The 23212-nt window shown below is 59.4% G+C and overlaps 7 protein-coding genes across 7 annotated transcripts; 3 read left to right on the forward strand and 4 right to left on the reverse strand.

Annotated features, from left to right (window-relative positions):
- Positions 1 to 495: 495 nt before the first annotated feature.
- On the forward strand, positions 496 to 2139 carry K437DRAFT_208795 (GroES-like protein; the record flags this gene model as incomplete). Its single annotated transcript, XM_013388386.1, has 3 exons — positions 496 to 540; positions 657 to 1108; positions 1215 to 2139. Coding segments are annotated over 3 exons (1422 nt in total), but the record flags the coding sequence as incomplete, so codon positions are not given.
- A 161-nt stretch (positions 2140 to 2300) lies between these two features.
- On the reverse strand, positions 2301 to 3823 carry K437DRAFT_223128 (DNA glycosylase; the record flags this gene model as incomplete). Its single annotated transcript, XM_013388387.1, has 4 exons — positions 2301 to 2483; positions 2685 to 2928; positions 3009 to 3241; positions 3332 to 3823. 4 exons carry the CDS (start codon positions 3821 to 3823, stop codon positions 2301 to 2303), a joined length of 1152 nt encoding a protein of 383 aa, XP_013243841.1.
- A 3783-nt stretch (positions 3824 to 7606) lies between these two features.
- K437DRAFT_267893 (uncharacterized protein) lies at positions 7607 to 10567 on the forward strand (the record flags this gene model as incomplete). Its single annotated transcript, XM_013388388.1, has 2 exons — positions 7607 to 9662; positions 9756 to 10567. 2 exons carry the CDS (start codon positions 7607 to 7609, stop codon positions 10565 to 10567), a joined length of 2868 nt encoding a protein of 955 aa, XP_013243842.1.
- Positions 10568 to 10766: 199 nt separating this feature from the next.
- On the reverse strand, positions 10767 to 14898 carry K437DRAFT_100095 (DUF300-domain-containing protein). Its single transcript, XM_013388389.1, has 3 exons — positions 14632 to 14898; positions 13927 to 14554; positions 10767 to 13854 (listed from the first exon to the last, which is right to left on the reverse strand). The coding sequence occupies exons 1-3, from the start codon at positions 14714 to 14716 to the stop codon at positions 10800 to 10802; spliced, it is 3768 nt and encodes a 1255-aa protein (XP_013243843.1). The 5' UTR covers positions 14717 to 14898; the 3' UTR covers positions 10767 to 10799.
- An 887-nt stretch (positions 14899 to 15785) lies between these two features.
- On the reverse strand, positions 15786 to 17098 carry K437DRAFT_278181 (putative tartrate dehydrogenase; the record flags this gene model as incomplete). Its single annotated transcript, XM_013388390.1, has 5 exons — positions 15786 to 15866; positions 15893 to 16204; positions 16290 to 16623; positions 16683 to 17023; positions 17054 to 17098. 5 exons carry the CDS (start codon positions 17096 to 17098, stop codon positions 15786 to 15788), a joined length of 1113 nt encoding a protein of 370 aa, XP_013243844.1.
- A 573-nt stretch (positions 17099 to 17671) lies between these two features.
- On the forward strand, positions 17672 to 19599 carry K437DRAFT_234783 (uncharacterized protein). The gene is made up of 2 exons (XM_013388391.1): positions 17672 to 18594; positions 18659 to 19599. The coding sequence occupies exons 1-2, from the start codon at positions 18058 to 18060 to the stop codon at positions 19352 to 19354; spliced, it is 1233 nt and encodes a 410-aa protein (XP_013243845.1). The 5' UTR covers positions 17672 to 18057; the 3' UTR covers positions 19355 to 19599.
- Positions 19600 to 19864: 265 nt separating this feature from the next.
- On the reverse strand, positions 19865 to 20501 carry K437DRAFT_223158 (winged helix DNA-binding domain-containing protein; the record flags this gene model as incomplete). Its single annotated transcript, XM_013388392.1, has 2 exons — positions 19865 to 20155; positions 20250 to 20501. The coding sequence occupies 2 exons, from the start codon at positions 20499 to 20501 to the stop codon at positions 19865 to 19867; spliced, it is 543 nt and encodes a 180-aa protein (XP_013243846.1).
- Between the last annotated feature and the right edge of the window lie 2711 nt (positions 20502 to 23212).

The following is a 23212-nucleotide window of genomic DNA, read 5'->3' on the forward strand; positions in this document are numbered from 1 at the left end:
CGTCAGAGTCTGGTCCCGGTCCGGCGTTTGGAGATGATAAAGGAACGAGGACATGGGCGGAACCAGCTCGAGGCCACCGGATATGATGTCCCTTGTCCCCCTCCCCCCACGGCCCACAGGTGACTGGCCCCATTCTTGCAGAGTCAGGGCTCTCCCCACGCGGAGCACCTCTTCTTGAGCTTCAACACAGGACGAACTATCCCCTGTCACCCAGGCATGCATTGCTTCCTCTCAGAGCCAGCCAAGGGTGCAAACAGTTGAAATACCCCTCCACGTAGCCCTCCATTTCCGACCAGCCATCTCTGTCCCACAGTCCAACCCGTCGTCAACCAACCAACCAACCGCCCGGAGCATTTGTGCTACACTTGGCGAAAGCAAGCGAAAACGAACACGCAAGTCAATCCACAAGTCCCCGACATGGTAGCGGAAGTACATGGCCACTGCACTGCTTCGGCAACGGCAGCAACCTCAGGCTCTACTTCTGGCAACAGCAGGAGCAATACGCTCGCGAAACTGCACGGGAAGCGGGACATCCGCATCGTGAGTGTCTGCCTTTCGTGCACGGTCTTCCTCACCATGTCCTCTCCGCTGACAGTTCACTGGCGTTTTGGGTTGTCTTTCTCGGCCCCATCGTTGAAATTTTTGTGAAAAAGGAGACCGATGTCCCGCTCGACCCACCAGGGCCAGGACAAGTCACTGTCCAGGTCCTCGCAACGGGCACCTGCGGCTCCGACCTGCACTACTACGTCCACGGCGCAAACGGAGCGTTCAAGTTGCAGCATCCCATGTGCCTCGGACACGAGTCAGCCGGGATCGTTGTCGACGTCGGGCCCTCTGCTCCAGCAGCAGCTTCTGGATCCGCATTCTCTTCAACTTCGCCAGCGGCAGCAGAAGCGGCTCCGGTACTGTCGTGGAAAGTCGGCGACCGCGTCGCCATCGAGGCCGGCCTCCCGTGCCGCGGCCAGCAGGGGCAGGCATGCGCGCGCTGTGAAGAAGGCAGGTACAACCTGTGTCCGCGCATGCGCTTCGCCAGCAGCTGTAAGACCACGCCGCACCTCGACGGGACTCTGCGGCGGTACATGAACTGGCCAGCGTGGTCGCTGCATCGGTGAGCAGGCGCTTGAGTGCTTGTGCCTCGTTAGGACTTTCATTTCATTCCTTTTTTGGTTGTTGCTGACCGTCGATCGGCCTCACCCACTCGGAAATACTACTAGCATTCCCGATAACGTCTCGCTTCTCTCCGCGTCCCTCATCGAACCCCTCTCCGTCGTGCTGCAGGGCTTCCGCCGCGCGCGCTTCTCTCCCGCCGGGGCCACGCCCGCCTCTGGAGGCGTCAGCCACTATGGGGCGCCGGATACCTCGATCCTGATCGTCGGCGCCGGCGCCGTCGGCCTCCTGGCGTGTGCAGCGGCCAAGGCGATAGGCACGCGTTTCGTCGCCGCCATCGATATTGACCAGGGGCGCCTCGACGTGGCGAAGAGCATGGGCTGGGCCGACGCGACGTTCCTGCTCCCGCTCACGCCGGCATCAGCATCGGCCTCTGCGCCTCCGGCTTCGGCATCGACATCCGAAGCGGCTCATGGGAAGGCCAACGGACATGCTGACGCAGCAGCGAATGAGCGCGCGAGAAGGAAGGCGGAGGATGATGCGAGCGTTGCAAAAGCGCAAGCACAGGCCGACGATCTACTCCGTCATTTCAGCAGCAGCGGCGCCTCGGACACTGCCCTCCCCGCCGTCTCGGCAGGCTTTGACCTGGTCCTCGAGTGCACCGGCGTGCCGTCGTGCGTGCAGCTGTCGATCCTCTCCGCACGTCCCGGTGGGCGTGTAGCGCTCATTGGCATGGGCCACCCGATCCAGAGCGCGTTCCCGATCGGAAGCGCCGCCCTGCGTGAGGTGGACATCCTCGGCGTCTTCCGCTACGCCAGCGTCTACCCACAGGCGATCGAGCTGCTCGCGAGCGGCGCCATCACGCAGCGCGGCGCCGGCTCCCCAGATGCAAGGAAGCCGAGCGTCGGCGGGATCGAGAACCTCGTGTCGCATCGTTACAGGCTCGAGGATGCGCAACTGGCGTTCGAGACGATGCGTATGGGCAAGAGTGAGGATGGCAAGGGCGTCGTCAAGGTCTTCATTGTTGACGAGCAGGGGCTAGCGCAGGATGACGCGCAGCGCAGAGCATAGAAGTTTTTTCAATGCATGCTTCAAGGAGGTTTGTTTGAATAGATAGTTTGCGGGCGACAGTATCACATACAGCAACAATTACAAAAACCCTATGTGATTCCACTCTACTCTCCACACTAGCTTCACTTACTGGGAGCATCATCAATGAGCGCATACATGAAAAAGCTCGCGATGCTCCTGTACGGCTCCCACGGCTGTGCAAGCGCGCGCATCTCCTCTGGCGTCAGGTAGGCGCCTTTGACCTTCTTGCCATCCTTTCTCGCACGCAAGGTCGCAGGCGTCAGGCCAGATGCCGCTGGGATCGGCTGGATGCGCCGCGCGCCACCCAGTGGGACGTCGGCTGCACCTGTAGCAGGGGACGGCAAGGCGAGATCGAAGGCAGAGGCGGAAGACATCTGCGAAGCATGCTTCTCGCCTACTTCCCTCGTCGCATATTCTACCACTTCCTCTGCCTCAACTGCCTGTGCCTGACTGGGTGTCACGCCCATAAGCGCGTCTCCATCGACGCCACTTGTGTCCTGGCACCGCGCCTCCCCTTGCCGGCGCTTGGCCACCTTCTCTGGCGCCTGCTTCCTCTCGCTGACGCTGACGCCTGCGAGCATCAGCTCGCCGTCCTCGTCGGCTTTCGGCGCCGAGGCGAGGTAGAACAGCAGCATCCCGCGCTGAATTCCTAGGTCTCCCACTGGTAGGACGTTTGGGCGCCGCAGCGCAAACATCAGCAGCATCTCGGCTGTCCAGAGGCCGACGCCCCTGAAACAAGGCCGCGCCAAGGGAAGGTGAGCGGACGAGACAGAACGCAGCTGGTGCGTAGGTGTAGGTGTACGACTCACTTGATCTGCACGAGCTCCTTGACCACCTCCTCCTCCTCGATTGCGATCAACTTCCTAGCGTCTAGCCTCCCGTCAGCGAATCGCCTCGCGACATCGCGTATGTACTTGACCTTTTGCCCGCTAAGGCCGGCTCCCCTGAGCGTGTCATCGCTCGCCTCTAGCACCTCGTGCGGCGTGGGAAACGGCCATTTCTCTCGCGGGAACGCCTCATAGTCTGGCTGCTCCGGCATCAGCTTCTCTGCTCGGTCCCTGTCCACTGCACTTCCTCGCGCCATCGTCGCCCCCGCGGCCGCGTCATTCTTAAAGGTACACCGCCGCAGCACGAAAAGCCTGCAGAACTTGTACAACACCGACCTCGCCGCGAGGAAGGAGATCTGCTGCCCAAGGATGCTGGTGCAGAGCGTCTTGAAAAGATCCAGCTCGCGCACCTCGCTGCGCTCTAGTTCCAGGAACGGGCGCAGCGGCACGAGGGCGAAGAGCTTGTCGAAGCGCGCATCCGTCTGGCGCAGATGCGCAATGGCGGTGGAGAGTGAGAAGGGAAGCGTTGGATGCGCCACCGTCGTGTATGCCGAGACGAGGTGAGGGGGAAGGAGCGGTGGGAGCTCGGGGTCGGATGCCCTTGCTTGGGCTTGGGCTTGGGCGTGTTTTCCCCTCGGCCCCTTGGATAGCAATTTCGGCTGCGCATCAATCCGCGATCGTTTCTTAGGTGAAGCATGGAGATCGGTTATCAGATTGCTGTCCTTGGACGAGCTGGCAACGGCAGCAGTATCAGCTGCACTGGAGGTTCTTGACCTCGTTGAACGTGGCTCTAGCATCTCTACAGAGCCCGCTGCCGTAAACGCCGGGGCAGCCTTTCCGCTCCTCACTCTGCTCTTTCCATCCAGCGCGGGGATCTTGAAGCCTTTGGAAAAGGCGGACGATGCGGAAGGGTTGTGAAAACCCGCTGATTCTGACTCGTGCTGCTGCGAAGCATGGGTCCGCTTCGTTGGCTTAAACGCAGCCGTGATGGCCGACGGCCGGCTGCTGCTCATCCTCAGCAACAATGATGCGCTTGGTGCTGCTGGACCGCGGGAAGGGGAGCTGAGCGTGAGAGAACGTAGCCAAGGCGGTCGTGCGAGACGCAGGATGTCGCTTGAACCCTTAAAGTCAAGGGACTTGAGGGGTTTGTGGGGAAACGGGGGGATGCGTACCGCGTACGAGGGGGTCGAAGGCGTGTCTCGGCAATCCCGCGGTTGCACAGCAGCTGGCAGCAATGGCGATGGATCCCACTGGCCTGATGGGTGGTGGCTGCCAGGACGATTCTGATTGTCTCAACAGCGATAGCGACAAAGATTGACGTGAACATGAAGAGATTGAGAATGTGACGTCGTCTCAGGTCTTTGATGAGTGCGAGCGCGCCACCGCTCATCCTTTGAGACTCACACTCTATTCCCGCTGGGGAAACTCTTGACGGTTCTCGTTGATTTTCTCTTGCTTCACTTGCCACGCTCAGTGATCCATGCAACCATTAATATAATGCTCAACATACGAGGAGTGAAGGGTCCCATTCGCACCATTGAGCAGTTTTTCTGGACCTTTTCGGCCCTTGGAGTCAGATGCTTGATGATGTATATGGTAAGCTTCTCGCCGTCGACGTCTGCAAATGGCGACTTCGCGGTAAGAAATAGGGTCATTTACATGGGTTCCGATTCACCTCAACGAGAGTAGCGTCATCGGAAGGCCTGATGAGAGGTCCGATTGCATGTATCTGACTTCTGATTACAGGTAACAAGGTCCAAAAGCCCTCCCCAACTTGCACTAGCCACCTAAACTGCGCAGGCTTGCGCAGCGAGCTGTGCATCATTTACGTAGAGTGCCTTCGTTTGCGCGCACATATACACGACTCAAGCCACATCGGTCAGATGTGCACTGGGACCAAAGACTGGCGCTTCTGCACCGTGCTCAATGATCGCAGTCCTCGTGCACCGTGGCGTTGGAATCATACGGCCCGAAAATGGTTGCAGCCTATATGCAGGCTGGAGGTACATTACTTTCATTTGTCCCCCTTTTCTTCCCGGCCCACGATGGCTATTACAAAGGTGGTTTCACGGGACGTGCACATGAAACGATAGCGCTCGTGCGTGAAGCTGAACGCACAGAGAGGATGTCAGGGAGATGTTCAGGAAAGTAGGGCCGGAAGTAGCTCGGAATTCTCTCTCTGTGGACGTAATACATACTCGAGGATGTTGCAGCGACCTGCAACGTAGAATCGGTTGGTATACACGCTCTTTGGTCGAGCCTGTTGGCGTGAGTTGCTCAATGTACTCAAGCGATAGTTGGGGTAAACGACGCGGGTCAAACAGATCGAGCGACTGGAGACCGATAGGCGCAACCACAGATCAAGCCAATAGACTCTGTGCGTGCACCGTCTGATACCTTGGACGAGGAGCGCTTGAAGCGGCGACGCTTGGGAGCTTGATGTCTTCATATCTTGATGCTCGATGTGTGAAGCTGACGTCTCTGTCAGACGAGCGCCTTGCGTCTGATCAGACCTGCATAGGCGTGTGGCTTGTACACAGCAGGCCCACCTACTGCTAATCTTTCATCGTTCAAATCGATCACCGTGCACATCACTCACAACCATCAGCGCATCTGCATCCACTACAGCAACGCATCGACGGCGAATGTTCGAAGAACACGGCTCTGCCTTCAACGGACGCAAAGATGTCGTCCCCGTACCAGTTCAGCGCTTATGTCATTAGGACTCTACCACCCTACGACGCGAAGATATATGTAAATCCGGAGCGAAATTATGATATATGATCAACCTGTCACTGTTCGTGGACGTCTTGGCGACATCGGGCCGGTAGGATGATGATCTTGCCTAGGGATGAACGGATGTTTGAGTAACATAGACAACAGCTTTCCACCTCGCTGCGCTCTTTGCGTTTCATTTCTCCTGGCGAGCGGCGTTCTATCATAGGTTCCCATGGGATGTGTCACTGCGGCATCCTTAGCCAAGTGGTATGTATGTATGTATGTATGTATGTATGTAGTTAGTTGTCATTCATTGCCTTTTGGTCCATTCGACTCATCGTAAGCATCATCACCGGAACGTACCCTTGTTGAAAGCGGCTACTACTCTTAGTATCGACGCACAGACCTGGGACGATTGCAAAGCGTGCCTGCCACCTGCAGATGAACAGAAAAGTGGAAGAAAGTGCCTGTCTGGATTCTGGAATCCAGATAAAATGAGATGTGACCCAAAATCGACTGGCCGCATGAAAGGCACTGCAGCAGTGTGAAGACGGCTCGGTTGTGAGGAGCGAGCCAAATGACCCCCTGTTCTTGGGAAAATATTGCACCCGGCAGCGCCTCCTCGCGTCGCGTGCACCCCCTTGCAGCAGCAGGCAGACTCTTCAGGCTAAGCGCTCTCATCACCGTCATCACGGCCATCACCATCACCATCACCATAATGCCACTCTTCGTGCTGGCCACTGCAGGATCATATTCACACGCTTCGCAGTTCGCACACTCGACTGGACCGGGACCGGCTCTCTTTTTGCGGGCCATGCCGCGGAACACACCAACTGCTAATGTCGACGCTGTTCGTCTCTCTCGCATTCTCGTGACACTGCAGACCGGATTTCTGGATGGATCGCCGATCCCGTCCGAGCAGCTGCGGGTTGAGTACATAATGCGTCCAGGGCCTCATTGATTCTCGCAGACCAGCACCCACCCCCTTACTCTGTGTTGGTACAGACAGACAACGGTGGCAATTCATCCAAGTGCAACCCTCACCCAACCCTTCCTTTCATCTGTGCAATGCTGAATGCCGATGCAGAAATTGAAATCCTGGATATACATACCGAAATGGAAGGTGATCGCGCTTCTCTGCGATGCACACATGTCGATCACCGAACCTCGGCCCTACATACATAGGTACACGGTAGATGCATGCATGCAGTTCCATGGTCGATGTTACAGTTGTTGTTTCCAGCTTCTGGGCCTTCTGGTGTTCCATGGTCCCCACCGTAGTGTGATTGCTCCTCAATCTGACTTTCCTTGCTGATCCGCTGGTACAGTAAACAGGCGACTCGCATCGAGCAAGTTTGTTTATAAGCAAGTGAAGGAGAAAGCAAGACCAGGTAGCCATCGCAACCAATCGCATCAGCGACGTGACCACACCATCCCGACAACCGCCGTCCACCCCCACTGTGGCGGTTCTCAAGCAGATCATCGGGTTGCCATTTCTTGCTACCCGCGCACCCGTAGGCTCCCATCATCATCGCATCATATTCTTCAGAGCTCCATCGCTCCGAAACACATTCGCAAGCAGCTGCTCGCACATTGGGCTACCAGACGCTACATACATTTCCCCGAGACACCCGCCGCCCAGTCACAACAATTCTCATCCGCCACAGGTCGGCCGTGACCAAAGCTCATCAGACGGTGTCCCGACCGCAACCCTCCGTCTGTTATATAGTATTTTATCCGCTTGCTTGTTGTCATCAAGGCGACAGCGACGGCTCGGCGAAATATAAAGCCGATCCTCTCTCTCAAACTCATCCGTCGCCTCCCTACGTTTCACCCTCCTTGGTGCAAACAGCCCAGGAAAGATGTCTGTCGCGTCCACCCTATCTGCCGCACATGAACAAGCCCTCCAAGCTGGCCTCCTGCCTCCTTGGCATCCCCCTTCGCCGTCGGACTCACCTTCTCCCTCGTTCTCGCTCTCAACCGAGCGAAACAGCGTCATTGGCAGCAGTCGCAGTAGCAGCAGCCAAGCCAGTGCCAACAAGGTCGTTGCAACCTTCAACTCGCACATGGGCGCTGTCCCCACTGGCAAGAGGCAAGCACCGCCGCCGCCGCTCGACCTCTCCCACCCGCTGCATCATACCAACAGCAGTTCAGCGGCACCGCAAGCGAGGCGCGGCTACTGCTTCTGCGGCAATCTGATTCCATCTGCGCGAGCGCGAACAAGCGCCGGCACCAGCGACATGCAGCGGCACGGTAGCATCGATAGCACGCCCGACTCGGCGTACAGCCACGGCAGCACCAGCACCAGTAGCGACGACACGGCGCCCCGGACACCGGCGGACGCGCTGCCTACCGTCGCGTTGGCGACTTCGAAGCATTTGCACTCCAACAAGCACATGCGCGCTTTGCAGCTGCAGCAGTACGAGCAGGCCTCGCTCGAAAACGCCATCGAGCAAGACGAAGAGGAACACGAAGTGGTAGAGGCAGATGAGGGAGAGGAGGAGGAAGATGACGAAGAGTCGCGCATTTACTGCTCATCAGCATGTGCACGCTCCGATGCGCTCTCCGCTCTGCTCGGTGGCCAAGAGCCTGCGGCTGCGCCGGTTTGTGCCTTCATCAGCGCTGCTTCGAAGGCATTCTCGATCAGCACGGTGCCCGTCACACCCACCTCGCCACCACCGTCCTTCGCAGCATCACTCACACAGTCGAAAGGCCAGCAGCAGCAGAAGCAGATGAAGAAGACGGCGTGCCCAGGCGCGCCGGCGCGTACGCGTGCCCTCCCGGCGGCGGTTCCCTCGGCCACGGCAGCTGTACCTGCATCAGGAAGTCATGAAAGAAAACAAGCGGCTGCCAACATGCTCTCCAAACTCTCGCGCTCCGCCTCGTCTTCAGTAGCGGACGCGTCGATGCCCCGGCCGTTGCAGAGAACGAGAACAGGGGCGATGGCGGCTGCAGGGGCAGTAGAAGCAGAAGCCCAAAGCGGCGACGGCAGCAGTGGCGTCAAGGAGATGAGCGATGTCGAGCAGCAGCGCCGCGAGCGTATCCTACAACGCGCCAGTCGCACGATCCAGGATCGGTACCCGCTCCTGATCAATTGTCTGCAGCTTCACGAGCAGTTGCTGCCTTCTTCCTCTCTTTCTGCTACAGCTGCTGCTGCTCCCGAAGCTGCATCAGCTCAGCTGGCGGCGCCCAGCGCTGAGCGTGTGCACGCTCCTGGACATGTCGCTGAGTCCCCGTGGGAAGCTACAGGCGTAGTGGCTGCGAGGAGCGCTGGCAATAGGGCGGACGACGCGGAGCAGCAGCATGACAAGCCCGCACATGCGCACCGGTTCGGCAGCTCACATTACCGCCGGATGGAGGCGCTCGCGTCATACGCGTCGCAGCTGCATGACATCATCGGCTCCGTATACGCCTCGGAGGAGGATGTGGACTGCCAGCAACCACAACAGCCGTGGCCGCAGTGCGAGGGCAAGCAGAAGGCAGCGGAAAAGGAGCACGGCCGCAGCGCGCGTCCTGACTCGCCCGCGCTCAAAACGTTCTCCTTTGGCTGCAATGCCGGTCGCGCTTTTGAAGATGAAACTCATCTCGCCGACAGCGTGCCGACGGTGAAAATGGCAAGAAGGACCTCTTCGCGCAAGGTCAGCCATGTGCCTATGGAATCGACCTCGTCGCAGTCCTCTAACTCCACGCAGCAGTCGGACGTCAGCGACGCCAGCGCCTACAGCGCCAGCACAGCGGGCACGAGCGTCGACCTACAGCACCACCTCCGGTCTCAGCCGCATCAAGGCGAGGCGCAAGACTACCGCCCTTCGCGCCACTCGCTCGAAGAGAGCAAGTTGGAGCTCGAGCGCGAAGCCAGGCTGCGCAAGGAGCTGCAATCCTTGGATCACGAGCTCAAGAAGACTTTTGACGCTTTTGGTGAGTTGCGCAAGCGGGGGGCAGCGCTGAACGCGTGCACTTGAAGCTATGGAGAGATTCTTACCGGTCGTTGCCGCTTTTGCCATCTCCTAGAATTTGACGAGCACCGCTCATCCGATGAGGATGACGAGCGGACATGCGGACCGTACACATCGCCGCTCGGCTGGGGTCTTGCAGATAGCCTGCTGACCCATTTGCCATCCAGCGCCGACTGGAAGCACACCACCTTTGCGTTGCAGCAGCAAGCAGTGCAGCAACAACAGATCCGGCACTCGCGCTCCATGGGTAACCTCCTCGGTCTGCAGCTCGGCTCTCCCGCGCCCGATGCGCGCGCCTCCATGGCCGCTTTTCCCGAGCACCATCAGCAGCAGCTTCTCCGGCGCAGCGAAAGCGTTCGGTGCAGCAAGCGCATCTCCACAGCGCAGAGGCTTGACCTGCTCGCTACGCCGCCTGCACCCGTGCAGAAACAAAAGGAGGAGTATGAATCTCAGCAACAGGCGCAGCCGCGGCTGGCAGAGGGTAGTCTTTCGGAGAGGCGCGACACTTTCATTCCCACATATCCCGTCTCGCGTAAGGCACGGCAGCCGGTGTCATTTGCGCTACCGGCAGCAACAGCAGCGGCAGCACCTGCAGCCAGCGCCTCACACACCATCTTCTCAGCAAACCCCATCAGCGCCGCACAAAATAGCAACAACAACAGCAACAGCGTCCAATTCCCTCTCCGGGCCTCTCGAAGCATGTCCAGCCTCAAAGGCGGGCTGGGCCGCCTCGGTCGCAGGCCCGCGCCAGCCTCCCGGCAAGACGAGGAGCTTCAAGCGCTCCGCCTCGTTCAACGTCTCGATACCGTTTTCAAATCCAGCTGGGGCCAGATTCGCGGCGTCCTCGGCATGCAGCAGAATGCCTGATTGGACCCGGCCGATGCTACCTCTCCGAGCTTCAAGAACATCTGTGCTAGCACGACTCCCTGTATTCGTACTTGAATTGTATTTGTATTGTAAAGGACGATCATCACACCCACAGAACGTGAGAAACCGTGCGTCAAATCGGGAATCCGAAATATCTGAATTCTGAGTGGTATCAATCAGGCTTGTGGTATGGTACTTTACAGGGTGGGGTATATGAAGATCGTGCGAGTTGTTAGTCGATGTATTCTATCCGTCCAAATTGCCCAGCTTTGGGCGCAGGCGTGGCCGGCGGCATGCTGTGCCTTGGCCGCTGCGGAGGCCTATCTTGTTGCTGTTGGTGGGGCTGTGAGCGACCACTCCGGGTCGGCTCGCCAGTGTAGCGGTTGTGCATCTGGTTCGAGTGCTGCAAGCCTTGCGTCCGTTGCGATGGCGCGTGGGGCAATGCAGGCGGCCGGTGATATGCCGATGGGGTCGGCATAGATGCCTGCCGTGATGTTCGGATGCTAGGATGCGCGTATGCAGCTTGCGGAGACGGCACGCCGCGGTGCAGACTCGAGCCCTGCATCGGCGAGAGCGGTTGGCCATAGCACGGCTGCGATGGCGATGTCGGCTTCATACGCATCTGCATTTGCTGTTGTTGCAAGTGGTGATGCGGTAGTGCGGAGGCCTGTGCAAGCGCACGGGGTGTGACAATGCTGCCTACGGCAAAAGCGGAACCGCCCGCTGCCTGCACACAAGAGAGGTGAGGATGCTTTGGCCCGCTGGTCGCCTTCGTCGACGCTATCACGCGGGCTGATTTGGGTGACTCTTCAGGAGTGGCATCGGCTTCCAACGCATGCGCACCGGCCGCGAATGGATCCTCGTCAGCTACCTGCTGACCCATCTGCGAAGGAGCGGGAATATCGGTCGTGGTGTTGTACCGATCTTTATCCTTGCCTTTGCGCTTCTGAGGCTCGGCCGCCTGCACTTTGACATTCGGTGCCGGAGGGGCGCTTGTTCGCCGGGCCCGGCCTGTCTCCGTATGGTTCAGCATGTGATGCGGCGCCTTCCCTGCACTCTCGCCACCGGGCCGCGGTTGTACAGATGGCAGCGCACGCTCCTGCACCGATGTCCGCTGTGACTGCTGTTCATGAGTACCGCGCAGCTGCGACTGCGAGCTAGAGCGAGCCCTTGGCTGTGATAGCTCGCTCTGCCTCTGGTCGATGGGCATGCTGGACGGGATGACAGCAGCCTGGCCGCACCACTGCTCGATTCTGCTAATGTGCGGTGGCACGCTGCGCGAAGGAGGCGACGCAGCGGTGTTTTGCGAACGAAGGTCGAGGCTGGGGCGCGATTGTGGAACATGCTGTGCCTGCGCATGGGGAACCTCGACCGCCAACTTTGGCAGCATAGACGGTGCAATGGGAAGTGATGTGGATGCTACTGCCGGTTTTGAAGAAGCAGGAGTTGATGAGCCCGAGAGTGAGCCGGGCATGACGAGGTTGATCTTCATGCCTTTGGGCCCAACTGCAGTGCCTTGGGACGGCTGCCATGACTTGGCACCCCAGCCGATGCGGTCGCCAGCTACACTGGAAGCGGCCTTTGCAGCCAAAGCCTCCTTTTGCATCTCGCGCGGTGTGTCTTGAGGCGCCCATCGAATCGAGCCTACCCCGACCGCGCTCGGTTCAGTTGGGACGTGAGGCAGCTGAGTAGGTTGAGCCGCTGGAGCAGCACCAGCACCGGTATTAGCGATAGTGGCTCTGGCTTCACTCATGGCGAAACGCTCGATAGGCCCGCCTTGCGAAGCGGAAGTGCTTGTGTAAGCGCACAAGCTTGCCACTTTAGACGATTGCACCGCTAGCGAGTCGTTCCGGTGCAAAGCGACGGTGGACTGTACGTGCTGAAGTGCAGCTGACGACGAGACCTGCACGGAGACAGGTATGGGTACAGCCCGCGAAACTGGAAGTGGCATGAAATACGGCGCCTGCTCTGGCTTCTCTTCGCTTGCTGCTCGTACACCTGTGCCGCCAAACCCGCTCCCCACGCCGGCTCGGCCCGCACGCACAGAAGGCTTCTCGCCTCGCGCTGCTGTGGCCATGAGCGCGTCGAGCGGCGACTCGAATGCAAAGCGTGACGGGTCCGCCACGAAGCCCTCTTTGCTCCGTGCGTTCGGCAACGGATGCTCGCTCGCCTCGTCGACCTCTTCTTCCTCCTGGATGATTGGGACCTTTTCAGCCGCCGCATCATCCATGGCGTCTTTGTCCTGCGTGCCGCCCTCCCCGCCCCACGAGCCAGAAAGGCGATCGCGCAAGCTGCGCCACCAGCTGCGCTCCCTCTTGTGCCCATCTCCCTCATCCTTCTCGTCATTCCTTGAGTGGCGTTGTTCATCCTTCTTCCCTTTCCGGATATCGTACACCTCGCTCCACAGGCTATGGGCACGCCAGTCATCCTCGAGCTGCGGGTCGGCCGGTCCCAACTCGCCATCAAAGACCGGAGGCCTGTGGAAGAGCGTAAGCTCAGGATGCTGTTTTTGCCTATTGGACTCGGGGTTTAGCAGCGCGTCAAGTTTGCTAATGCGCGCTGCGTATTCAAGTAGCCCATCTTCTTCGTCCCCCTCTCCTTCTCCCCCTGGTCCCTCTGGTGGTCCAAGAGCCTCGAGTTTGACGAGCGGAGAGTCAGAAGCGTTGGTGAGCATCTTGCCGCTCTTGTTCTTGCCACTTCTACTATCTGCCTTGGTGGCCATTTTATTGCAACCAACAGGAATGGAGCGTGCGCCGAGCTTTTCGATATCCAAGTCGCCGACGTTCGTCTCGTCGTTGCCATGAGCTCCGTCGTCCCCTTGCCCCTCCTTCTCGCTGCCCTTCTTCCAAAACGCTGGTAACGTCTCGCGCTCGTGCTCGATCTGTCTCAGCAGCTCCTCGTCGCGTCCGCGTCCCATTGCCTCCTGCAAGATCTTGTACTTTTGCGCGCGCACATCCTCCACGTACGAGTAGGTGCGCCCCTGTGCCTTGTGTGTGAGGTAGATCGTAGAGTCCTTCATCTCAAAGAACCAGTCCCTGAAATCGAGCACGTTACATAGTGCACGCCAACGACTCGTCGTGCGCTTCTGGTCGGCTGGTCGGTAGACGCGGTAGTTGAAGGCTTTGATGTGCAAGAAGGCAAAGATAACCATCTCAAATGTCTCGAGCAGGGCATTGATGCCGACTTGGACCTCGGTTGCGGAAAAGTACTGCGAGGGCTTGATCACTTTGAAGAAGACGAGGATGGAGAGCAACGAGTCCTGCCAGAAGGTCAGAAAGACGGTAGACCTGTCAGAGGGACACGGAGCACTGTCAGCCTTCCTAAATGAAATGATCAAGCTCGCTCTCCGCGCGACTTACTTCACGGCAAGGAATTTGAGAACTGGCTGATACGGTGCCAATTCCTTCTTGAGCGGCATGTAAAACTGCAGAATGCAGAACATGGCCACAGAGACGGAGATGGAGATGGCGGCGCTGATCCACACGTGTCCGAACCAAGGCATAAAACTGTTGAGGCAATACAGACCAAAGTACTGCAGGCCCACAGCTGCGAGTGTGCAGACGGGCCGGATGACGGCGTACTGCAGGATGCAGATCTTCATTACCCACAGAAAGCCCAGACCTGTTTTTGGCTTGGCTTTGAGCCATCCCATGGGCCACATCCACTTCTTGAGCTTGACCTGCTTGAAGACGGCATGCTGTTCTGCGCGCGTGTCACCGAGGTACTGCAGGAAGAGGTAGAAGAAACTGGTGATGACGACTGCCTCGTAGCAGTCGCGGATGGTCTGATAGTAGATCGCCTCCTGATAGAACAGGTAGCTGAAGCACGAGACGATGGCGTAGATGGGTACCATAAAAAGCATGCGCACAATGTGCCGCTGCTGTAGCGGACACGTGTAGTACGTGAGGTGTTTGAAGATGAGCCAAAAGGAGGCGAATGTGGCCACCAGTGTGAAGAAAATGGTGACGAGCCAGCCGACATCATGGGCTGCCACACACAGAGATTGTGAGTCACTGTACGTTGTTACGAGCGAGAAAGGTGTGCATTCAGCTGAAGAGACTCACCTTTGAAGTTGATGTTCCCATTACTGATGAAAGGGACCGGGTCCTTGGGCATGACCGGGTCCGCCGGACAGGTAAAGTTGACCATATTGGATAGTGTTGTGATGCCCTGGTCCCTCTGCTCTTACCTCCTTTCTCCCAGGTGAACCTCTAAGCAAGCCGAGCTTGCGCTGGTCGCTTGTCACGGTTCGTGATTTCGTTCGATTGGCTCATTCGTGCGCGTCACAAAGATGTCTCGTCGCGTCACGTCGAGTGTCGTGGTTTGGGATCGTGTCTTCGTGGTTGGTCGTGTCATGAGAGAATCGTAATACGGGCTCGTCGTTAGCGCCTTCAGCCTTGTCATCAGGGTATGGAAGAGATAAAGATGGATGCAGCTTGCGGCATACTGTCGGATGGCAAGATGGTCGCACCAGTGTGAGGCTCGCCTCTTCGACGCAACGGCTCTCCTGTCGCTAAGAAGAGCGAGGCTCTGCGCGATCGAGGTTATCACAGACCAATGCACTCATATAGAGCGGACGTGATGGAGAGTGTGTCTCTGGCACCTGCGTCGGATATAGATGCAGCAAGCAGCTGGCAAGGACTACTATGCTCACCTCCCTGTCACGTTCAGCAGGCCATCGACAAACGAGCCCCTATAAATTTGGAGATCGATGCCCTCCGCGGAGTTTCCGAGCAACATCGGCCCTGTTATATATGAGACAACTTTCTGGGTCTAAACTCGTTGCACGCGTCTCACTCAATCGGCAAAAGCGCTCGCACCTCTTAAACTTCTTGCTTTGTGCTTATCGCTCTTAGCATAAAAAGAAAGTAGTCGAAGCTTCCGGCTCTCATAGTCAGGGCCATTTCCCATTTCGAATCAATGTTCGAACAACACTTCGCATCGGACGCCAACCGATGGAAGGGTCACTTCTATGCACTTTGGGAAGGCTGCAAGTGCCTGACCGGCAACATAATGCTACCACTTGCCCACTGGTGTCACTACGGGATCCCGGGCAGCGTTCGTCGCACAGAATGCTGGCTTTGAGCAGGGAAAGACCAGCTCACCGTAGTGTTTCGATCGAGCGTAGTGTTGGGCTCTCCGCGTCTGGTGATTTGTGCTACATGTGTCGATGAAATGACAAGTTGGCCCTATAAGGGAACCCGCAGTTGCGGCTGGATCATTGGCCACTGACCAATGCATCCTCGATCGCCTTGGCAAACGCCTTGGTATTCCCCTTGCGGCCCATATCTGGCGTGATCTGCGCCGCTCTCCGCGCCCGAGCACGCGCTCGATGGCCGCGAGGATTGCGTCGGCCGCCTGCGCCTCAACCAGGTGGCGTAGCATCATGCTGCCCGCCCAGATCATCCCGACCGGGTTGGCGATCCCTTGGCCCATGATGTCCGACGCGCTGCCATGTGCCGGTTCGAACAGGCGCGGCCCTGCGCCCGTCGGGTCGATGTTCCCGCTCGGCGCGATGCCGATCGTACCCGTCACCGCTGGACCGAGGTCAGATTGGATGTCGCCAAGCAGGTTTGAGCCGACGACGACATCAAAGAACGTCGGACGTTGGACAAAGTGAGCAGTCAGGATGTCGATCTAGGGATCATGGACGGAGAGTAGTGTTTCAGCAGCTGGAAGGGTATAATCCAGCTCAGTGGCTTTTCAACTGCTCCGAACTCACGTGAAACTTGTCCACCTTGACTTCCGGATACTCCTTGCCCATCTCTTCGACCCGCTCATCCCAGTACGGCATCGTGACGCTGATCCCATTGCTCTTTGTGGCGCTCGTGAGATGCTTCGCGGGCCGACTCCGCGCAAGCTCGAACGCGTAGCGCAAGATGCGGTCGACACCTTGTCGCGTCATGACTGTCTGTTGTGCGACTAGTTCGCGATCGGTGCCGTGGACGATTCGCCCGCCGATCTCGCTATACTCGCCCTCGGTGTTTTCACGGACGATCCAAAAGTCAATCGGGCCTGGATTCGCGAGTGAAGATGGTACACCGGGGATCAGCTTGCTTGGGCGAAGGATGACGTATCTGTCGGGTAAGAGAATGGAAAAATGAGCATTTCTGACGGACTTCCCCCCCCCCGCCCGTGGAGTTGGGTACAGCGCCACAGGAATATGCACTGGTCAAACTGCCGTCGGAAGAGCAGCAGGTTACCCCAGAGACTGACATGGTCTGGCACCCGTTTGGGATCTCCGACAGCACCAAAGTAGATGCAATCGAACTTACGCAGCGTCTCGACCCAGTCATCGGGCAGCATCTTGCCGTGGCTTTCATAGTAGTCGCACGACGCAAAGTCGAACTCGGTCAGCTGCAGATCGCAGCTGAACTTGTTTGCGGCCGCTTGCAGGATCGAGATGGCCGGCGGCATTACCTCCTTGCCAATACCGTCTCCGGGGATGACGGCGATCTTGTACGGGGAGCGAAAGATGTGCTTCACGGGCGTCGCACCATTGGTGGACGCCGATGTCGATGTCGTCGGCATCGTTGCAGAGGCAGAGCTGGCGGCGGGCCAACCTGGTTGGCCCGAGGCTTTGGCCGAAATTCGCTTTCCTTGCACAGTACAAGTCCGATTTTGAATATGACGAAGAGGTCTCGAGATGACGGTTCATGGTTGGCAGTCAGAAGGGGTGGGACGGACCTTGCACTCTGGACTGGTGGAGCGAGACTATGATGAGTAAGGCCTTTCAGATGATATGTCTGCGTGGGGGGTGGGTGCGGGGAAGAAAGCTCGGGTGGGGTGGTGGGGAGTGTTGAGGAGACGGCGGACCAGTTGATTTGCAAAGACTTTCCCCCATCTCTCGGCCGAGCCCCATCCTTCAATTTGGTTCGGATCAGAGAGGGTCGAGGTGCGGATGTGCGATGACGTCCGCTCCACACGTGTCCCCCCGAAGGGGAGGGGTTGACGTGTTTTTTGACTGCATTGGTCGGGCACTGGAGCAGTTTCTGGTCGCACCTAGTTCACCGCCTGCCAATCAGCACATGTCACAGTGATCAGCGACATTTGAAAAGTGAAGCACTGCTTTGCTTGGGAGGGATGAATATGTATATGGAGGCAATTCACCAGAATCGACTCCCGGCGTAGCATCCGGCTTGGTGCTGCCGATTGGTGGTTAAGAGCAGCGAGAACAATAGCACCCGTGGCCCCAGGCTGAAAGGCAGCCATCGTCAAGCGCCACTACCGCCTCACCCAGACCATCCAACATAGTCTTCGACACGTGGCGCAACTTTGCGGCTACATTCCGGTTGCGATTTACATTGAAGCCTTGTTAATCCAACGTTGTACCAGGCAGTGATCCTCAGCCGACAATTTCCTGTTGTTTAACGGTACTCTTTTGCTTCAAGCGAGGGTGTTGGCATCGGAAACCGGCGTGTCTGCGAGTCGCTCGTTCCTGTTCGGAACATCTTGTATGAGGCGCATTATAGACCACAAGCACAGAAACCATGGCAGCAAAGAACACAGCCGCAAAAGCAGCAAATGCGGCTGTTGCTGCCGCCACCAGCAGCAGTAGCGGCAGCAACGGCAACACCAGCATGAGGCTCCTTGCCATCCCATTGGCCAGGGCGAAAGCCGGCGCGCATCCCATTGTCACCTATGTCGCACAACGCGCCGCCGCCCATCCTGCGTCCTCCTCCTCCTCCGCCACCTCATCTTCCAGCTTTGACCCGCAAGGGGAGACGAAGACGCCCCTCGCGACACGCCTGCTGACTCGCGCCTCGAACTTCTGGATGGACCTCGGCAAGCCCGGTGCCAAGAGCACCTTCGACTGGAAGCGGCGGACGTACAATGTGGGCGAGAAGCTCATGGATCGGATCGACTACACAGAGTGGAGCCTCAAGGCGATCGACCCGGCGCTGGGTCCAGAGATCAAGAGGAGCAAAAGCGCAGAAGGGCATCAAGAGGGAGAGGGAATGCGTGCTGCAACTGGCGATGCTGGAAGCCTGGCCAAAGAGCATGGCATAGTGTCAGGCCAAGGGGATGTGAGCGTAAGAATTGTGTTCATCACTCAGACCTGGTTCTCACTCTGACATTGAACCCCCGCAGATACCGCTGCTCTACCCATCCACACTCCCCAGCGGCGACTTTCGCGTATCACCGACGGTGCTGCTCGGCTCGCTGCGCAACCTTGTATCGCACCGAACGCCTCATCACCGGCAGCGGCTGATCTACTGCGTCGTCGGTATGCCTTTCACCATTCCGTTTGCACTAGTTCCCGTCATCCCGAACTTGCCCTTCTTCTACCTCTGCTGGCGCGCGTACAGCCACTGGAAGGCGTGGAAGGCGAGCGAGTACCTCCAGGGCATGATTGCCCTCGGGCGCATCAAGGCTGTGCAGAGTAAGGATCTCGAGGATATGCTGGCCGCTGCTGCTCCCCTTTCTAAAGGAGAGCAAGACGCCAAGCCTGTATCCTCGACACTAGATGGAGCAGCATCACCCGAATCATCGAAAGCCCCACCGGAACCGGAGCCGGAAGACGAGCGGATGATATTGCAGCCGCATCACATCGACTTGCTCAACAAGCGCTTCGATCTCGACCGCCAGTCTATCGTCGATCTGCGCCGCGCACGCATGCAGGCGCAGGCGCAGCTGCAGGTGCAAGTGCAGGCACAGGTACAGGCTGACGAGCAGGAGCAGGAGCAACAGCAGCAGACGAAGTGCGGCGTGCTGCACGAGCTGCAGCGCGTAGCGCAGCTCGCCGACAAGGAGCAACAGGAGCAGCAAGGACGAAATAATGGGTGATAGTGTATGGGAGCGGTTCGTGCTCCCTGGCATTGCAAATGTACCCATGAGGAATTGGAAGATTCACGGGATGCCACCCGCAGCAAACTTCTCGGGGTTTCTCGTGCTATGAGGCGCCGGCGCATCGATTTTCGTGTCGACCATACGCAGTGTTGAGCGCTAGTCAGCGTGGGGGCGTCAGGTGTTAGCGCGATGGTAATGTTATGCGAGCGAGGCAATTAGAATGGCACTACGCTGAAAGTGATCACAGCTATGATACAGCAAATTTGGGTTCAACATGAAAAGGAAAGATATAGAACATGCGCGACTGAGTGTGTATCGATTGTCCACGCTGCTGCTATTGGTGGCAGTGGTACAAGGTGGGATCGTGTCTGTCCCGATGGGTCATTATTAGCCGCATCGAGGACGCCTTCTGGCGGATCAGAAGGGAGCCGGCGACAATCAAAAGTCGAGAAAGAAGAATCCATGCAGTGCAAGTCCAATGTGTCCTGAGAGGAGAAGAGCGCGATGCTACTCGTCCTCGCCATCCGAGTCGCCTTTCTCCCCATTTGCACCTGCACCTGCGGCAGAGGCCGTTGCGCGCTTGGGCTTTTTGCTGCTGCGCGGCTTCATGCTTGGAAGCAGGGTCTCCATGTCGCGCTGGAAACGGGGGTGCGTGAAGCTCGAGTGGGAGCCGTACAGCGTCTGTGCGCTCGCCGCAGCGTGCCCGGTGCCGTTGACGTTGATTCCGCGCGCTTTGGCGACCTTCAGCTCAGTGGCGTCCAAGGGCCGCGTGGAGGAGATGCGCTGGAAGCCGTAAAGCTGCAAGAGAAAGGAGAATGCGATACGGTATGTCAATGGACGTGCCTCGGTTGACAGAGTGCCCACATGTGGACTGGCCCCATACTGCACTCACATTCAGCTGCCTGACGAAAGATGCGTTATTGCCGTGCTTGAACAGCTTGGGCAGGACGTCTGCCGCAAACTCGTTGGCGAGATCCGCGTCGTTGCTCATGACGATCGCGTCGCCGCTCTCGCTCCAGTGGATGTACTGGGCGTAAAGGTCGGGGCTGATCATCAGGTACCACAACTTGCTGATGAACGCCGAGCAGTTGGCCGCGCCGCCGAGGCGGTCGCGGATCGCGGCGACTTGCATTGCTTCGTCCATGCCCCTCTCGAGCGTCGAAGTGCCAATCCTCGCTGGCTTGTGCCGAGGACGAGAGGACGACCGGCCTGCTTGCGATGGATTCGCAGCGGCGGCAGCAGCAACAGTTGCGCGCCGCGTTCGCCGGGTGGTCGCTCCGGCGTCTGCATCCTTCTGCATGTCATCCTCAGCAGCAAATGCCTCCTGATCTCCCTCCCTGTCGTCAGCGTCATCCTCCATCTCGTCCTCGTCCTCATCCTCATCCTCATCCGTCTCCACATCGTCCTCGCTCTTACTGCTCAGGACCTCTTCGACGCGCGGCTGCACGTGCCTCCCGACACGGCCGTGCGGCGAGCGCGAGTGCGAGCTGGTAAAGCTGCCGACCGGTGGCTCCTTGACGGGGGTCGCATCGCTGTACACGCCGGGCGGCAGCTCGCGTGTGCTGAGCGTCGGCAAGCCGCCGTAGCGCGGCGACTGCGACAGCAACGGCAGCGCCGTCGCGCCCGTGGCACCCGGCGAGATGCCGTACGGGCCGGCAGGCGCCGCGGAAGACGGCGAGGAGCCGGGGAAGCCGAACATCGTCGGCGCGTGGTTGGACAGACTGCTGCCGCGCCGATGCATCGGCCGCGCGCTGTTGGCACCGGCCATGACGCCTCCGCCTGCCATAGCAGTGGCGCTAGGCGAATAAGACGGCGCGCCGGCACCCGCTGATGCACTGCTGCCGCCAGCGCCAGGGGACCCGCCAAGCGCGATAGCAAGTGGGCCGGCAGCGCCGGCAGCGATTGGGCTGGACGCGTACGGGTGGTGCCGATTGACGGAAAGCACCTGTCCCGCTGAGCTCGGCGGGTGGTGTCTGTCGGACGCGTACTGGCGTCCGAGGCTGACCTGGCGCGGCGAGCGCTCGCCTGCGACATGATGGTGCGGGTGGTAGCCGTCGTTCACACCGCCCCCGCCGCTGCTGCTGCTGCTGAGACTGCCGGGGAAGCTCGGCGAGCCCGGGCTCAGCAGAAGACCCAAGCTCATGGTCCCTGGGCCGACGCCGACGCTGGAGGCCGAGGGACTGTCGCGCTCGCCGCGCCGCAGGCGGTAGTTGCCCGCGCTGGTGCCGGTGCCGTTGTTGTTGCTGTTGTTCCTACTGGTGGGCCCATACACGGCACGCCGGGCACCAAAGCCGGCACTGCCAGGTACGAGCATGACGTGCCGGTCCGCCTCGTCCTCGGTCGCGTCTGCATCGGGATCAATGCCTTGAACGACGGGCATCTCGTCATCCGTCTCTTCGTCGTCATCGGCAAGGATATCACGCGGGGTAGAAAGGCTGCGCGAGTACTGGCTCGAAGAAAGTGGCGAGCCAAAGACACGCGCGCCGCCGACGCCACCGCGCGGCTCGAGCGTGCTGGCCAGTAGCGTCCTGTTGCGGCTGCGGGACCTGCTTTTGGCGCCACCTGCGCCGGCAGATCTGCGCGCGTACGGATGGTACTCCGCATCGCAGGGGGACGAAGCGCCGGCCGTCGGAGCCGGCCAACCAGCTCCTGCGCCTGCACTGCCATCGAACGAGCTGCTGTGCGCCATGTTAGCGCCGCGCGCGGCGCCCGAGCTGGGGCGGCGGAACGCGTGCAGCGGTATCGTGCCACCGTGCGCGTTGGTGTAGCAGCGCGCGCCGCTTGGAACGCTCGACGAGAGCAGGTGGTGCCGCCGACCAGCGCTGGAGCCCGCGGGGTCTGGCGAGCCAGAGAGCGACATGCGGCTCAGGCTGGCAGCCGTCCAACTGGGACTGAGTACGCTCTGCGCGTGCGCGTACTGCATCGGCGGCGGTGCCTGCGCCTGCAGGTACGGGCTGCTAAATGAAAATACGCCGCCGGCGTCCGCGGTGCTACGGCCGCCTGCACTATTGTGGTCGCGGTCGTGGTCGTGGTCATGGTCCTCGTTCTCGTCCTCCATCATGTCGACGAGCTCACGCACCTGCTGCGGCACGCGGTGGCTCAGCTGCTGCTGCTGCTGCAGGTCGTCATCGAAGATTAGGTGGTCGTAATTCCCATCGCCACGCGCTCCGTTGTCGTCGTCGTCTTCGCGATTGTCATCGTCATCATCAACGTCGTCGTCCATGAGTTCGTGCTCGGCCTCCCAGTCGGGGTCCCTCTCGCGCGTGCCAGCACCGCCACCGCCGCGTCTCCGCTCGTCGCGCTCGGCGCTGGTCTGAAACGATGTGCTGCGGTACGCGCCGCTCGAACCGTACGAGCCAGCGTAGGCGCCCCAGCTGCTGCTGCTGCCGCCGCCGCCACTCTGCGGCGCGCGCGTCTGTCCACGGCTGCGCGCATCTCCGTGTTCTGCAACTGGTGGTGGTGTTGGCGGTGGCGGTGTTGCGGCTGCTACTGCTGGCGGCTTGAGCACTGCGAGGGGCGGGTAGGCGATGGTTGCCGCGTCGCTGCGCTTGTTGGACTTGCCGCCGCCACGACTGCTGCTGCTGCTGCAAGTGCTGGCGGCGGCGGCACCGGAAGCGCCGTCGGGCGGCGTTGGAAGCATCGCGGTCGTCGCTGCTGTCGTCTCGGAGCGGGGCGAGTGGTAAGAGGAGGACGAGAGGGAGGATGGTGCAAGGTGGGCGTTGTTTGCGCCGGGGATCGGCAGCGGCTGGATCTGTTCGTGTCGCCGTCGGCATCACACAGAGAGAGCGCATCCATTTAGCTTTCCCTTTTCTTCCCTCGGCAACTGCATGCTATTGTTGATTAAGGGACGAGGGC

Source organism: Tilletiaria anomala (genome assembly GCF_000711695.1).
Source record: "Tilletiaria anomala UBC 951 chromosome Unknown K437scaffold_30, whole genome shotgun sequence".
Classification (NCBI taxonomy): domain Eukaryota; kingdom Fungi; phylum Basidiomycota; class Exobasidiomycetes; order Georgefischeriales; family Tilletiariaceae; genus Tilletiaria; species Tilletiaria anomala.